Below are 17,810 nucleotides of genomic sequence, written 5' to 3' on the forward strand. Positions count from 1 at the left end.
TCCGTTAATTTGGGGTGGTTTCTGTTAAAGGGACTAAGTTTAAGCAGTTTGATTCATTTGTAGGATTATTTTATTAGTATGATTATCTTTTTGACAAAGGATTGTGATTATTTTCTACAACTATAGAATTTAACAGATATTGTTTAACTATGTGCTCATCAGGTTGAGGAAGCCATTAAAAAAACAGAATTTAAATTCGTAAGTGGAAGGATGTGAGTCACAATGTACCTTAAAATTGATTAAAAAATATTGTTGTTCCTTTCACTCATACTATCCACTAATTGTTTTGATAAGAATCCTCAGTACTAGGTATTGGTCTCTTACTTTGTGCCATAATTTGCGGAAAGCAAATTTCTGTGCTGATTGGCTTATTAAATATGAAATCTCACATAATGATACCTTCACAGAATAAAATGAGTATTCTTTTGGATTAGATCTATTCATTTGAGTCAACAAAATAGGTGTTATCCATATTAAATCTTAATTTGGTTCCTGAATCTTGTGTAAATAAAATAAGGGGAAGGGTCACCTGGTACTGCCTGAATTGCTAAGAGTCTGACTGCAGAGAGACAGAAAATACATTTTCTTTTTTGTTTCTCCTAACTCTTCATATTCAAGACTTCAAGTGCATTCGTCACTCAGCAAAAGTTAACCAAGTTACATGATATGCTGCTGCTTATACGTCCATTACGGTCTAATCCTGATAAAGAAAATACAGTTATGAAATAAAATAATCTAATTTTTTTCTTCAAGTTAAAATCCATATGTATCTCGATTTTTAAAAAATCTTCCTCAAACTTCTCTATAAGTGTTTGTCCAAATTGAATCCAATGTCTATGATAACCAAAGCTTGCAAAATTTTTATGCTGCACGGATAATTTCCATTGAACTTGTCACTCTGCTAAATTTCCTCCATTATGTTGTGAACTATTGATTTTATCACCTTTAGTAGGTACATGACCAATTGTTTATTGAAAATATCGTACATTCAAAGAGTAATAAGAGCTTCATCACAGTTTTTCCCGACCAAAGACACAAGTCTATCAAACAGAGCAAACTTCTGAACCTCAAAGAGTAATTAATAAATTCCTTTAAAATATCTCACTTAGATAAAATTTTATTACTTTTGCATTAAACATAGTCTAGAAAGCTTCCTCATCTGATATTTTTATTTGAAAACTGCAGGTGCAATATAAAGGAATCTTTGATCTGCATAACTTGTCAATTTCCAATTGAATTTAATATATCTTCCTTGTATTAGAATTTCTTATCTCGGAGGAAGTGATACGTGTTACTTTCTGCAATTGAGGTCATTCTGTTTTTTATTTATTTATTTTATATATAGTGATAACCTTATGTGCGTTATTGTTGACTTGTTGAGATAAAGCATGTTCGTTTGTATCTGTATTATAATTATAATTAAGTTTCAAACTGACCTTATAACAAGGTCAAGCTCATTGATTTCATTGAATGCAAACGTCAGGTCCATTAAAAGAAAGGATAAAGTGGAAACAAAAGTAGAAACTGCTAATCAGGGTATTTATGATATAGGAAAAGAAAACAAAGTAAAAGTTATTGCATTAAAAACATAAAACTATTTAATATTTTTTTTTATTGATTAAACTGTAATTTTGGTGATTGATAATTTTGATTTTTTTATTTTAAAATAGAGATATTTCATTCTATTAAATTTTAAAATTATAAAATTTTAGTTTTTTTTATATTAAATTGAGATGTATTAATCGTTAAATTTTGATATTTATTTATATTTAAATGATGTGATATTAATAATATGATATTTAAAGAGAAAAAATAAAAATTTTATGAAAATAAAGTTTATTATTAAAATAAATATTAATTATTTATTAAAATTATATAATAGATTTTTTGTATATTATGTTTTAATTTTAATTTTTATGTATTATATTATTAAATATCATGTTATATAAATGATAATATATCACAAAAAAATATTAAAATTTAATGATCAATAAATATCAAATTGATAATAAAATTAAAATTATATATTTTTTAAAAAAAAAAAAAAAACTAAATATATTTATTTTAAAATAAAGGGACTAAAATTATGAGAGATTAAAAATTAAATTTCAACACACTCAGTTAATAAAATCTTAAATTAAATTCAATTGACTGTGGATTATTTGAATTTAATTAGTAATTTTGAGTTAAAATTTATATATAATTGTATTAATTAGTAATTTTAAGTTCAAATTTATATATATACCTGTGATAAATATTTATAAAAAGAATTTGATCACCCTAGTTCTAATTGAATCAAACAGAATTACCTCACGTTAAAATATTTGTAGTCTACACTTAAAAAAATAATAATAAAACCTTAAACAAAAACACATTTGGCCAGCTCCGACGCTGGTGTTACACTCACAGCAGTGGTATCAAGCAATTTTTTTTTAAGAATTGGAGAGTATTTTTGTTGGAATAAGACCACTTTTAATGAGGCCCAATTAAATTTATATATTAAATATTAGTACATATTTATTTATAAACAACTTATTTAATTAATATATATATATATATATATATATATATATATTTATTATTAAAAAAATTAAATATATTTTAATAATGTATCAATGTGTATTTCTTCACATATTTAATAATATCATTAATTTAAAAAATCTTTTATTTATTTAAATTAATTATACATAGCATTTCTTCCTATATTGTAAAAATTATTTAATTATAAATTCGTGTATAATCCTTTAAAATTCTCAAGATCTTTTCTTTGCTTTTTAAATTTTGAACTGAATTTGGTATAAAATTATTATTTAAATAATTGACATAAAAATATATTTAATTGAAATCAAGATGAATCATAAAATATAAAAGAGCGAGCTCTATAAAGTCTATTTAAGAAAGGTTTTTAAGTTATGGAGTTAGAAAAAAAATATTTTTTTATAACGATCTAATCAGTGAATTAAATATTTTTAATATATAAATTAAATATGTAAATTAAAAAAATTGAAGAGTATTTGATACCTTATTTTATTATTTTAAATTGATGGATTACTGAATTTACTTTATTTAATAACTCATATTTTATATCAAATTTTAACAATTCAATTGAATTAAAAGTTTTTAATGCATATCAAGTATGTAAATTTTTAAAAAAATTGAAAACTATTTGATACTTTATTTAATTAATTCAAATAAATGTATAAAATATTTTTATGATTATTCGTCAATTTAAATTAATAAAAGGAAACATAAAATAATTTTTAATTTTTTTAAATTTATAAATTTGATTTATACATTAAAAACTTTTATTTTAACAGTTGGACCATTAAAATTTGATGTAAAAATGAGTTATTGAATTATAATAAGTTTAAGTAAATTTATTTTTAAAGGACGTTTGGTACGCAAAATGTTTTTACTTTTCTAGGAATCTTAAATAAAAAATCTTGATTTTCCATGTTTGGTAGCTATTTGAAAAAAAATTTCTAAAAATATAATTTTCTAAAAACTATTTTTATCCCACTTTCTCACAAAAATATTTTCAAGAAGGTTAAGAATCTAACTTTTCTAAGATAGAAAAAAAGTTTTATGTATATAAAAAGACTAAAATATCATTTTTTAAAATAAAAAATCTCTCTCCTATTTCTCTTTCTCTCTTATTCTCATTCCTCCTCACTTCCTCTCTCTCCCTTTCTCTCTTCCTCTCTCTCCCTTTCTCTTCTTATATTTCTCTTTTTTCCTCTCTCTCCATCTTTTTGACTCTTCCTCTCTCCCTAGCCTTCTCCCTCTCTCCCTCCCCCGCTCCCACTCTCTCTCTCCTTTTTATATATTTATTTCCCTTTTTCTCTTTCTTCTATCTCATTATTTATTGATTTTGACAATTTTAATAATATCATTAAAGTTAGTTTTGTTTATACAATTTAATGATATTTATTAATACTTATTTATTAGAGTTAAATGAAATAATATATTTTTATTCTTCTTATTTATTATATAATATTTTTCTTTGTATATTTCTTTTGTTGAATTTTATATTTGAATAATTTTAACTATAAGTTGTTTTCAACTTCTTAAAATACTTTAATACCATATTTATAATAAGATTTGAATAAATAAATATATTTAATTAAATTATTTTAATAAATGATATTTTTGTAAAAAAATATTTATATACCCAGAAATTTATTATTATAACCAAACATGAAAATCTATAATTTTTGAAAATCATATATGAATATTTTTAAAAAAAATTTATAGTTAATCAAACACATTTTAATTATTTTGAGTAATCATGATTATCGATATTTATAATTTTCATGAATCATAATTTTTAAGTATAAAAAAAAATTTCTCTCCAACCAAACTCCTTAAAATAATTAGTGAATCCCTTCTTTCTCACACACATACATTAATGTGAATTGGTTCAACGAAGATGGCTTGTTTTTGGGACATATGGTCTTTGCTTTAAAGCTTTTTCACCATACTTTTTTTCCTTAGAAAGCACATTCAATCCACATATATAACTAACGGAGGAAAACTACAAGAAAACACTTCCTAATCAAACCGATAGACAGGTTTAATATAAATATAAAATAATATACAATTATAAATTTAAAAAATAAAAACGATCCACAATGAAGTTAATTTAGTACCGTGCAAAGGAATAGAAATGAGTGAGAAGCTTTTGATTTTTCCACCTCATACCCAAAAATCACTTCGACCACACTGTTTTAGGGAGCTAACTCATTAAATTAATACTACTTCATTCTTGGGATAATTTCAGTAAAAGAAAATTAAAGTTTAAGCGATTTGAGTAATTTGTGATTAGTTTTTAGATTGTATTGGAAATAATTATGAAAATTAGTCGATCACTTGTAATTAATTACTTTTTTAAATCAATTATAATCGAAATAAATTTTTGTTTTTGGTAAGCTTTAAAATATTTAATTTCATTTAGATATAACAACAAAATCGACTAATTGAAAAATATTTTTAATATACTCTTTTTAATGCATTTTTTTGTTATTAATTAGGATTTATTGAAAATCATAAAATTAGAAGAGATTCATTAAATATAATGTGATTGTAGAACTCACTATTTTTTGTATTTTTTTAATAAATTTCAATAGATTAAAAGAAGTATATTTAAAAGAGTGTGTTTTTAACATTTCTCTTGATATAATAAATCAACTTTAGAAAGAAAAAAGGTTGTTAAAAAATAATTATAAACTTCAAATTTCTATATAAACAACTAGAGTTAGCCTAATAATGAGAGATTGAAATATACACACAGTCTTAGACTCAAATTCTAGTATTGTCATTATAATCACTTTATTTTTTAGTGAAAAAAAAAATTCACAAATTTTAGTGTCGTCTCAAATATATAGTTTTTTTAATTTAAAAAAAACCTTTAAAATGAGAAAAAAAATTCAATTCCCAAACTTATTCTTAGTAGTGTGATTATTTATTTGAGAAAGGATTGTGGTTAATCAATTTTGGCCCATAAAAAGCAGCAGGACACTGATGTATTCTACACAAGTAAACTATTCTCTGTAGAAGACATCTTAGTCATAACAGCATCTGAAAGGTTAGTATGAAAAGTGTCTCTCTATTAGTAGGAGAAGTTATAAATAATTAGCCGTGGCATCACATAAAACTCAGGTTTTCTTGTTTACCTTCATCTTATAGAGGATTTCTCTGCAGGCATGTTTTTACTGTCAGAAAATATGTGCATAGCAGAGTAGTTGTTCAGGAATCTAACCAGAAAGATGTGTTGAAGAAAGAGTGAATAGTTTATAAATAGGAAAAAGATTCATCCACACTCAAAAGGTATTGACAAAAGGTATTGATACCTAAAGAGATAGGAAAAGAGGATACATAAGTAATTGAAAAGATCAATGAAGCAATGTAATTAAAAATAAAAAAAAAGGAAAAAAAAAAGGGAGACATTTAGAGAAATAGTGTGTCAAATGAGTGTTAATACTACTTGGAGTGCCAAAGAATAAGCACTCATAAACAACAAAAATGATGTTTAGATATCTAAAAATGTATTTAACACTTAATGAGAAATGATGAGTATTAATCAGATATTTGCAATAGTGAAGTATACGAAAATTATTGCTATAGTCTCTGACTTTTGGGCACGGTAATGTTAGTAATTTCTTGAGTGTGTTTGGAACCTGTTTCGACACAGTAAGTTTCCCGCATTTTAAGGGGAAAACTTAAAGAATGCATGCTGTAGAATGTTTTTATTTGCAAATTTATCATGAGATAATATGTGTCTTCATAGAACTTTATTGTTGTAAATTTAAATAATTTCAAAATGATTGGATTTCACTCCAGTTTCATAGTTAAATAACATAAGGTGTCAGGAACTGGAAGAAACTTCTGTCATATACTGACAGACAAGAACCACAATTTTCCTCTGGCAGTTTGTGCAAACGCTTCTCAAATGTTATAACAGTATTTTTCAATCATTTTTAATTCATGATACCTCCAACTCTTCTCAAATATTATAATAGTAACATATAATATTACATGGATGAACGGGTAAAAGGTTTATTAAATTTAATTAATGATATTGAGTTTAAGTATTATATATAATTGTATTAAATAATCGGAGTTTAAATGGATAACTATTATACACAAATATCAATCACGAATTTTATCTACAAAAACTCAGCTGTGACAATTTTTTTGTGATCCCTATCCTTAATCATTCATGCTTATTTACTCTACATCAATTGTGTAATTCAGTTCTTTTGTTAATTTTATATAATTAGTTTAAGTCATATATAAAATGTGTTCACATGCGGGATTATTAGGTATGCAAGCAAGCGCGTTAAATATTAAAAAAAAAGGCGAATCCTGCAGAAAGACAAGACCTCATATTATATCTGTTCTATAACAAAAAGGGAAAGAGATAGAGTATTGGAAGCAATTCATGATATTAGAAATGGGGAAAAAAACTGGTGTGTGACACTTGAGTGGAAGAGCTTAAATGCGAGAGCACCAACCTAGTTAATTGGATGTCTCTTCCATTTTTTTAAAATCATAAATGTATCTAAAAGTGACATTGCCTTGACTAATTTGAATCAACTTAATTGAGTAAATTCATTTAAAGGGACCAAAAATTTCCAATACTAATATTAGGTGACATTTTATTCACATTGAGATGCCTTTAGATTATATGACAAGAATGTGTATGTGAAAGGGAAAGCTACAATTTGGACTTGAAAGGATCAAAACTAAAAGGCCTATAATATAGTAAAGAAAAAATAATTTTCTAACGTGTTTTTAATCTCATTACATCTCACTAGACGGACATCATGTAGCTTCTGATTTTCCCATCAGTTACATGCACTAAGAGTCCTTGAAAATGCAGGTGTTAAAAATTCGAAGGAAAGACTTTAATGGCTACAATGATGACATATTCCTAAATTTGCCTATTGTTTCCAAATGTATATGTACATAAAACCTCTTTTAACTTGTTTAAAAATTTATATTGAACCATGTTGCATAATGTAACAAGACTGCTATTGATACAACAGAATCCAAGTCTCCCAAGTTCGCATGTAATCCACAAATAGGAGAGACGAAAACATCCAATAGCACTGCTACATTTGGTCATGCTGCCAGAATAAGATGTTCGAAAGTATCTCAACTTGGAATCTGTGTTCAAGAAATCGCAGGCCCTCCTCCCGAGTCTCATTTTATCAAGGTAAAAAAAATCTTTGGACAAAGTTGGTATGCATTTCATTTTTGTAGCTTAATCAGTTTCTGATATGCCTTAATGTCTATTTAACAAAACCATCCTTTGATTAAAATATTCATTTTCCACTATCAAGACGAAATTTGCTACCATAGTGCTACTCCATAGTACTTACAACTACGATAATCCTCATGACAACAGAATGGATACACCCTGATGAATAAGACTGGAAATTAAGTAAAACTGAAACCTAACTAATATTTTAGAAGGTAAATCTAAAAATAAAGATATTACAATGCTTGCATAACCTTTTGGTAGGTTCTTATAATTAGTGTACTAAATTTTTTTTTTTCTTTTTTGGGGTCGAGGAAGCAATAGGCAACTGTTCTTTTTATGTACATAACAAAGAAAATTGTGGGCATTGTCAATGTCAAAAGTCTTCCAATCCAACTAAGACTATAGTGTCTCCTTCCGCTTGTATGCAAGCATCTGAAACAACAGAAAAAGTAAGAAATTTAGTTGCTACATAAAATATTAAAGACAAATGCTGGATGTTCCGAAATCCACACATCAAATGATCTTCCAACCCATTAAATGTTTAACATCTGTCAATTGATTTAATTTGATATTATCAATTTTAACGTTTGGATGATAATTCGACGTTTAAGAGTCGGAGGCTGTAGCATTCCTCAATATTAAAGGAGGGGAGGGACACCTTAGTACTCACCAAATGACCACTTTTGGATATGCATTTGGATTTAAGCCCTGCCAGAGTCTCATGTCCTTGCAAAATTTCCAGTTCATCTTTGTCTGGATCTATAACCAGGGTTGTTAGCTCATCATGTATCAGGGATGATTTCTCATCAGCTGACTTGTCACAATTTGTACTGCAGCATCCTTTGACTGCCAGTATCTCGATTCCTTCAACCGGCAAAGGTGTCTGACGAGCAACATACTATGCAGAAAAAAAAATACATAAAAATTTTAATATAATCATCACAAGGCAAGAACATTAACATTGGCACATTAACAAAAGCATATTATGCATTCATTTTTATCAAGAGGGACAGAAAATAACTCGGTTTATGTTAATAAAGCATCCTTTGTCAACTCCAGCTCATGAAGGTGCAAACAACCAAGTCACGTACTGATTTCACAAATATGGCGTAAAGCAATACTTGGCCTTCTGGTGGAGGCCTAAGCAATCTTTAGATAAAGTTGACCGAGAATTATCACTGCCAGAAACAAGCGATCAAAGACAGAGGATCTTACTTCATAAAGGTGCTTGACAGACAAAGTTGGTCGACAGCAAATGTGTGGCTGCTGCAAACTTGGTGTACTTTGTTTGTCGAGAGAAACAAGCATGACATGTACATCAAACTGTAAATAAAAATATATCATCTTTTTTATTAAATTGAACTGAGATAAGAATAGAATCATATTAAAGAAGCATTCAGTAGTAACATCTGTCACCAATTAGAAGAGAGGGATGAAAACCATACCTTGTCAGTGTTTTCTTCCAAATTTCGGAAATGATCCACCAACTTAGACAATCGACTGCTGCGAGAAATTTTACTATTGCTACCACCACCACTGCCATGCCGAGTGTTACTTCTAAAACCACCTCTTCCCCAGGTAAGCTTTCTAGGTTTAGACACCTGCCTTGAAATTCCTCGATTTTCTCTAATATCCATATCGCTATCTATGCCTCCACCATCAGGACTTGCCATGGATGATGAGGGTTGAGAGGGGCGAACTCTAGCCCATCTCTTTCGCCTTTTCTGCCGGTTTTCTGTACTTCGTTCATCAGCTGAAGATGAGTCCTTTTCATTGTTGTCATTTTCCTCCTCGTTATCTTCAGATCCTTCATTTGCTTGGGTTTGTCTCCTAGAATGAATGCTTCGTGGATTACGCTGCGATCTTGTTACAAATGTACCTGGTGTATCTTTACGTCTCTTAACCAGTGCTTCAGATTGCCGTTGAACTACTTTTGCTATTGAAGCTTGAATCTGCCAAAAAAACTAGAATGCTAAGATTTGAAAATTGAGACAATGTTGACTCAGGAATGATATGATTCAATATTAATAAGGCATGAGAACCTCGGCAATAAATAAATATTCATTGATAAGATATGAATTTAGGAGTTGATATGTCATGGAAGCCATGCAGATTGTCAATGACTCAGCAGTCAACAGCAATCAGTAAAAAAGTGTTGCAAGTTATCACTGGCATAAATATTACACACATATGAATACTGAAAGCATGCTTAAATATGTTTAAGCAATAAATATTCACCAGCTTATTGCGGTTCTTCTCCTCTTCACGAAATTCAAGCTCCTGCAATGGGATAGTGAATGATATCACTAGTTGAGTTTTGTGAAAGCTTTCCCTTAATGTAAACACAATAAAAGTTGAAGTAATAAAGTGATCGACTTATACCTCTTCTTCATACTTCTCAATATCTGGATACAAAGCGGAAATAAGGGCATCATAGTTTGGATCATCTCTCAAGGAACGGCGACTGGCACAATGTGTGCGGCAGGCAGGGCATTCATTGTTCCTGAGACAATGCATAAATGATAAAATGTGACTGCATACAGAAACTAAAACATGTATTCTGACGAGCACAATAAAGACATAAAGGACTTGGATCACAATTATCAGTAGCATATTATATAAATAAAAAGCTTCATGAGTCCTACCCTAGTCGCATCGATTTGTCAATGCATTCCCTGCAGAAACGGTGCAAGCATTCCATAACAGTTCTTGTCTTCTTAATAATACCTGTTCAAGCAGTAATTAGTCTTTCACAGACAATATATGTTTGCTACCATTCGAGCATGAAGTGAGCAAGTTTCAAAAAATTTCTTTATAATAAAATCCAAAATTGAATGGTCAAACCACAATGAAGATTACAGGTACCCAAAACATCAGGCAATCATATCATGGTTGAGTTTTAAAAAACACATCTAGTGCTAGTAAAATATGTGGAATATTTTTTCTTTTCAGTCAATGTTGAGATTTTTTTATCTTTATGATTTTTCCTTTCCAGCAAAAACCTTAACACAGCAACACGTCTAGGAATTGCCAAATCAGTGTAAAACTAAGAGCTCAAAGAAACAGTTACAAATTAGAGCTATGAATCCTATATATAGCAAAAAACTTAACACCGCAATACAAGTCCAGGAATTTTCAAATCTGTGTAGAATTAAAGGTGTGCTTGAATCACCGTTGTTTTCAGTTGAACCGATCATTAATCAGTTGTGTTCAGTTCCTATATATCATTAGGGTGATGCACTTCTTACTACTTGTTTTTAAATAAATAGGATGGCCTTCTCTCCTCTTAAAATAATATTCCTCATTCAATCATCTTCCCAAATAAACCTTTATATTATAGTTTATAAACAAAACATACAAAGTGAACCATTTCAATATCCAGAAAGATATAGAATGCTTGTTGGGAAACTCATTTATCTCCCAATTACAAGATCTAATATCTCCTTTGCAGTTGGAGTTGAGACAAATCATACAAGCTCCTTGAATTGATTATTGCAATGTTGTAATTCGCATTCTCAAGTATGTTAAAAGGGCTCTAGGACAGGGTCTACTGTATGAGAGAATAAAGGAAATACTCAAATCTCTGGGTATTGTGATGTTGAATGGGCAAGAAGCCCCATGATAGGCGATCTACTACCATATACTATATATCCATTGCAGGAAATATTATCTTGTGGAAGAGCAAGAAATAGAATGTTGTTGCTAGATCTAGTGCAAAAGCAGAATATAGAACTATGGCCACAACCACTTGTGAGTCGATGTGGATTAAGAACCTTCTTCAAGATTTTAAGTTTTGTGAAATTCAACAAATTGAGTTGTTTTATGACAACCAGACATTCCTTCACATTGCCTTTAATCCAGTGTTCCATGAAAGAACTAAACATATAAAGATTGATTGTCACTTTGGTCAAGAAAAGTTGTCCAAGGAGATTAGTACTGAATTCATCAATTCAAATGACTAACTTGCTGACATTCTGACCAAGTCTCTTAAAGGGCATTGGATTTTAATCATTTATTCCAAGCTTATTAGAGCAAACAATCTACATGCTCCAACTTGAGGGGAAGTGCTAGATTAATATATGTATATTGTAAGTTTTTCTGTTTTGTAAAAGGCTTTTTTTATCTCTATTGTGGCTATCTGTCATAGATATAAGACTGCAATTCCTGATGGTAATCACTCTCTTTCTTGTATTATTGCACTTTATTTTCAATTTAGGGTTAAATATGGTTTTGGTCTTCCAAAATTTGATTCTATTTGGTTTTAGTCCCTCAGATAAATTTTCCTTGATTTTCCTACTCCAAATTTATGTAATACCTAATTTTAGTCTTGTTTTTAAACACTATTAACTTTTGTTGTTAAAATAGGTCACCTCAACATCTAAATCACCATTAGTTTTATTGACATGAAATTTTTTTAATTTGAAATATTAATTATTTTAGGATTAAGTTAACTTTTAGCGTAAAAACTAATTTTAGACTTGAAATTTTCACTATTCACTCTCAGACACAAATATAAAGGTTCCCATAATTCCCCTTTTACTTGAACAAAAAGGCTCCTACCAAACCTAATAAAATGTTCTCAGAAAATCAAAGCAAGGTTTTTTTTCTCTATACTATCACTAAGTCCATAAACGTTCAATTTTACGCCTTTTTGGACAACCCTCTAAGCTTTAAATTCTAAATTTTCAACAACACCCTTTCACCCTCAATGGCTCTCGAAGCCCTCAACACACAAATTATTTTAAACAACACTCATTCTTCTCCTTCCCCGAGCTTCAAGGTGCTACCTTTCAGAAATAGGAGGCCCTCAGCTTTTTTCGTTGGGGGTGAAAGCTAAATAGAGCACTTCCAGAACTTCCATGCCTATGTCCAAGATTGAATAGTGAAAAGTTTTAAGTGTAAAATCAATTTTTACTCTAAAACTTAACTTAATCCTAAAATAATTAATATTTTAAATTAAAAAGTTTCATATCAATATAATTAATGGTGATTTGGGTGCGCTAACTAAGTTGACCTATTTTAACAACAAAAGTTAACGGTGCTTAAAACAGGATTAAAAATAGGTATTATATAAATTTGGAAGACTAAAATCAAGGAAAATATTTTTGAGGGACTAAAACCAAATAGAGTCAATTATTGGAGGACCAAAATCATATTTAACTCTTCAATATATATATATATATATATATATATATATATATATATATATTGGTGTGTGTGTGCCTCTAAAGTATCCCCCCCTTGCTTGTGCATGTTTAGAGTCATGGAACTCAAATCAAGCCTATCTCATTTCGAAGATTCACACCCAACAGACTAGACCTCCAAGCAACAAGAGTTTAATCCACCATCTTGTCATACTTTGAACCAAAAAATAAGGATATTATAAAATAAAATTGGATATACGATGTGTGAAGTTAAAATTAAACTTCCTTTACCCATGGAGGGATGATGGATGGTCCTAATAAGATAATTTAAAGTCTTAACTTCAACTTTTCCTTCATAGTCGTACTTTGGATTCAACTATATTGTCCTTTCCATAATAAATGTGGTTATTATTGGATATCTCACATCACCCAGTAATATGACAAAAATATAGTACATAAGTGGGGGAACCTTTACCTTACAAGTCGATTTTGTAGGGTTGAGTTAACCCAAAACCTACATTCTAAGATAGTATCAAAGTCCATTTTAGTGATTGTTGTTGGGCCAATCGATCCACCCGCTATTAAATCATTATCAAATCACCTGCAGATGTCGAGTCCGGTAAACTTTATACTCGAGATATTAAGTCCTTAGCTTGACGGGTGTGTGTTAAAAATCCCACATCAATTGGTTATAAAGTCAAAATAGTGTATATAAGTGGAGAGAATCCTTACCTTAAAATAGTATCAAATTCTATCCTAGTAGTTGTTGTTGGCCTATCGTGTCACCTGCTATTGGACCACCCACAGATATCCAATTTTGCAAACTTCACGATCCAGATGTTCAGTCCTTGGCATGACTCGTGAGAGGGGTGTATTGGAAATCTCACATTGACTAGTGATATGACCAAGATATAATATATAAGTAAAGGACAATTTTTACCTTACAAGTCGGTTTTATAGGATTTAGTCAAACCTAAACCTATATTCTAAGAGTTATAAAACAATAGTCTTCCTTAAAACCTATCTTAGCCAAGTACAACAAAATTAGGAACAATGGAAGGAGTTCCAAAATTAGATTAAACTAGCATACTAATTCCAACTGAATGCATCTAACTCACTAAAATCACTCATTAGACTAATGCATGAAAACATTCCTATCTTATAAAATTATAATACATCTTGTTAGAAAGACACTTAATTGCAGTAACCTCTAACCTATCTCAATTGTGCCCTATTTGGGGGCTGCATTAATTGTCGTCTCAAGGGTGAAAATTGAGTCTCTCACCGACTAGAGATGTGGCTTAAATAGAGCTTATAAAACTTTTACAATCCCTACCTTTTAAATCGGTTTTGTGGAATTAAGTTAGGTCCTAAGACCAAATTCTAAGATAGTATCATAATCAATCCTAAATGGTTTGAGTTAGGCCCTAAGTCTAAATTCTATGCTATTATAGCATATTCTAGATCCATCGTTGGGCCACCTACATTTGCCACACTCCAGGGTGATAGCCTTGGGCGTGAAGGGGAGTGTTGGAAATCTGCCTTTATTATTGTTGCCCCTGACCCACCTTAGTTGTGGCTCAGTCCATATCAACTAGAGATTTGGCTTAAATAGATTTTATAAAGCTTTAGACAATCCTAACCTTACAAGTCAGCTTTGTGGGGTTAAATTAGACCCTAAGTCTAAATTCTAAGATATTTATATTTATATATCTAGGACCATCTACACACACACATTAACAACTTGACTATTGTCCTAAAGTATTCTAAAGGAAAACTCAAAATTATGCTTCCTTCACATAACTATAATTGACGGATGATCATAAGATAAGAAGAATAAATTAATATCAATTTTACCAAAATGATCAATTTTCTAAATACAAAGTAGGTAATAGTACCAGCAACAATAGAGAATACAAAACTACTGAGGACCAGTAATAGTTTCATGATCACCCAATCATCCATTTAAAATCAGAGACAATTCTACTAGTGTCTTTTATGAAAAATAACATGTAATACTCATCCTCTCTCCAACTTACAAAACTCAGCATTAGCATGGAAAACTTTCCATCGCACATCAGGATCTTTTAATAAGCAGAGAATTGAGAGACAAGAAGTATATTTTACTGCATAGATATAGGCACATTTTGACTGTAGAAAATTCAAAATCACATCCAATTATGCCATCATGAAAGTGCAAACAAAAACATACCAAGGCAAATTGGACACTGGACATCTTTACGAATTTCCAGAAGTTCTACATACACGAATCTGCAAACAAAATGAGACAATAGGCATATAATTATATAACTTGATAGAAAGAACAATATATATAAACAATACCGAGCCTTCCTTCATAAAAGTAACTAATCAAAGTAACATGATATTCTAAAGAATCACTTCCCATCACAAAATGTGGATATGAATATATTTTTTTCTGTAACAGAGTATTAATCAAACCCATTTGGTTTTTTCCATTAAGCTTACATACTTCTCTACGTAGCAAATCTTTATCAAGAACTTTTACTGTTTTACGCATCTTTATATGCTCATTATCTCCTCTCATAAGGAGAAAAAAACAATGATTAAATTGAACCTTCAATTCTTTATTCAAAATGCAGTAGTGTGCAGATATATCTATATTTTTTTTTTGTTTTCTTTCTTCAGCCAAAATGTTTTGTAAAAGCTATGAAATTGTGATAAATGAGACCTAAACCATTCTAGTGATAGATAGAGAATATGAACTGCAACTGAAATGAGTATAGTTCACTCTCTGTATAAATGAAACCAATTATTTGATGAGTTCTTGTTAGGATTAACTTGTTCTCAACACCCTGTAGCACCTTTTGTCTATGACAACCGTGGACAGACATTGAAGAAATGCAGAGAACAAGTCAAGCTACTCAAGAAACACCACTAATTATGAAATACAGCTTCAGGGAAGCAACAATAACTACTTGTCAAACTATCAGAGTATCAGATCTTTATCGGAATCAAGGTTTTAAAAAATGATCCACAACCACAATTTTGGCCTCAACATCAAGGTTTCTAGACTCTCAGCAACTGTACCATGACTGCAATTGCGGCCCCGCATCAACAACATTTATCCACAATTTCCCACAACATCAAGGATTGTGAGGAGGAACTGCAACTGCAATTTGAAACCTTGATCTGAATCAGAGTCCCAAATCTATGATATCCAGAAATTGACCACTGCTACCATGCCAAACAACACATGACAACGCCTCAAACATTCTGGTTTTGAACTCTTGCCATATAAATCAACACAATAGTTTATATATGGCTAATTAGAACATTATGATGCACATGACTTGAACTTTACCCCACCCTCCCTACGAAAACTAAAACAGTTTGAAAATTGTAACTGTAGCATTAATAACACATGATTGTTGGCGCTGATTGATTTTTAATCCAACGCTATAATTCAGACTCAATAACAAAAAAACTACGCTAAAGCAATTACTTTGCTTTACCACGCAAGAAACGAACAAGTTTCAGGCGTAAACAAGTCGAAAATCCAAACATGCAAACGAACTACAAAAATCAAACGGGGGGACTCAAAATTCAGACACCCCAACTCAAACAGCACGAACAAGTATCACCCCTTCACACAGTCAAATGGAACCAACCAAAATCCACAACACAAGCGTTCAAATTCAACGCAAGACACGCAGAAAACGGCAAAATTCACACTAGGCCACGATCCGGAAACAGATGCATGGAATCAAAACGTGAATCTAAGAAAAAAAAGCACAAAACATAAGTTTCAAAGCAATGCAGACGCTCTAGAGAGAGAGAGGGAGAGAGTACTCGGGTTTTTCTTCAGAGCCAGAAGATGGGGTTTCGTCGGAATCTGACAACAGAAAAGAAGAGAACTTGAGCGCATGAAGAATCACATAGGCGAAACAAAGCGCGACCCAGTTGAGGAAAACCCATTGGGGCACCGAAAACAACACGTAATCACGAAGCAGCCAAAAATAAAAAAACAAACAAAAAAAAGGTGATACGTAACCCTGCGGTTTTTCCTTGTCATGTTGCGCCGCTTCTTCTTCTTCTTCTTCTTCTTCTTCATCTCCTTCTTCCTCCTCTTCTTCTTCTTCCTCTTCCTCCTCCTCTTCTTCTTCCTCCTCCTCCTCCTCCTCTTCTTCCTCTTCCTCCTCGTCCTCGTGGTGTTCCTGCGTGTGGTCTTGTTGTTGGTGGTGCTTGGCGTGTCGAGAATGGAAGAGGCTGTGCTGCGAAGTGTCCCCTTCGTCGAGAGAGTCGGGCAAGGAGCGCTTCTGGGCAGGCATTGCTGCTTACAGAGGGATTTGTGCTGCACAAGAAGGAGAAGAATGAGATTGAGATTTTCGTTCACCTCTTACTTATATTTATATAATGTTTAATTAAGTGTTTACTATTGTTTATTTTGTGTGCTTATTAGTTATTACTAGTATTACTATTGTGTAATAGAAGATATTAATGAATATTGTATTATTTTAATCAATAATGAATATAGAGAGAGGAGAGGAGGAAGGAAGGAACCGGTTTGGTGTTGGTGTCTTGCGCCAAGGCCGGAGAGTGGAAGCCTTTTCTCGTCCTAGTGTCACACTGATGCGATTTGGTCAAACATTTCTTTATGGGTTTGGATAGTCTTCATATATTATTATTATTATATTTTAATACTATTTTTATTAACATGTTTATTCTTTTTTATTGATAAAAAGATTACAACAGTTGTAACGATCAACAGAGCTAGGTGTACAATTAAATTATTTATTATTAGAATCATAATAAATATTTGTTTCGATAAATTTACTTGAAGTGATTTTGAGATATGTAATTTATGTTTTTTTTTAGAATTACAAATTTAAGTTGTTAACTCAAAGAATCGACTTATTTTA

General features: G+C 30.6%; 1 protein-coding gene across 2 annotated transcripts; it reads right to left on the reverse strand.

Moving 5' to 3' along the window:
- Positions 1-7,941: 7,941 nt before the first annotated feature.
- On the reverse strand, positions 7,942-17,559 carry RING1A (RING 1A). Of its 2 annotated transcripts, XM_020373788.3 has the most exons (11): positions 17,452-17,559; positions 16,943-17,242; positions 16,741-16,783; positions 15,122-15,180; positions 10,411-10,492; positions 10,148-10,268; positions 10,004-10,045; positions 9,211-9,717; positions 8,981-9,088; positions 8,436-8,663; positions 7,942-8,197 (listed from the first exon to the last, which is right to left on the reverse strand). In XM_020373788.3, exons 2-11 carry the CDS (start codon positions 17,217-17,219, stop codon positions 8,165-8,167), a joined length of 1,500 nt encoding a protein of 499 aa, XP_020229377.1. In that variant the 5' UTR covers positions 17,220-17,242; positions 17,452-17,559; the 3' UTR covers positions 7,942-8,164. The 2 variants fall into 2 exon arrangements, with proteins under 2 accessions (XP_020229377.1, XP_029129610.1); XM_029273777.2 differs by lacking the exon at positions 17,452-17,559 and having other exon boundaries at positions 16,943-17,370.
- Positions 17,560-17,810: the final 251 nt, after the last annotated feature.

The sequence above is a fragment of the Cajanus cajan genome, chromosome 10, assembly GCF_000230855.2.
Source record: "Cajanus cajan strain Asha chromosome 10, NIPB_CcT2T_4, whole genome shotgun sequence".
Lineage (NCBI taxonomy): Eukaryota > Viridiplantae > Streptophyta > Magnoliopsida > Fabales > Fabaceae > Cajanus > Cajanus cajan.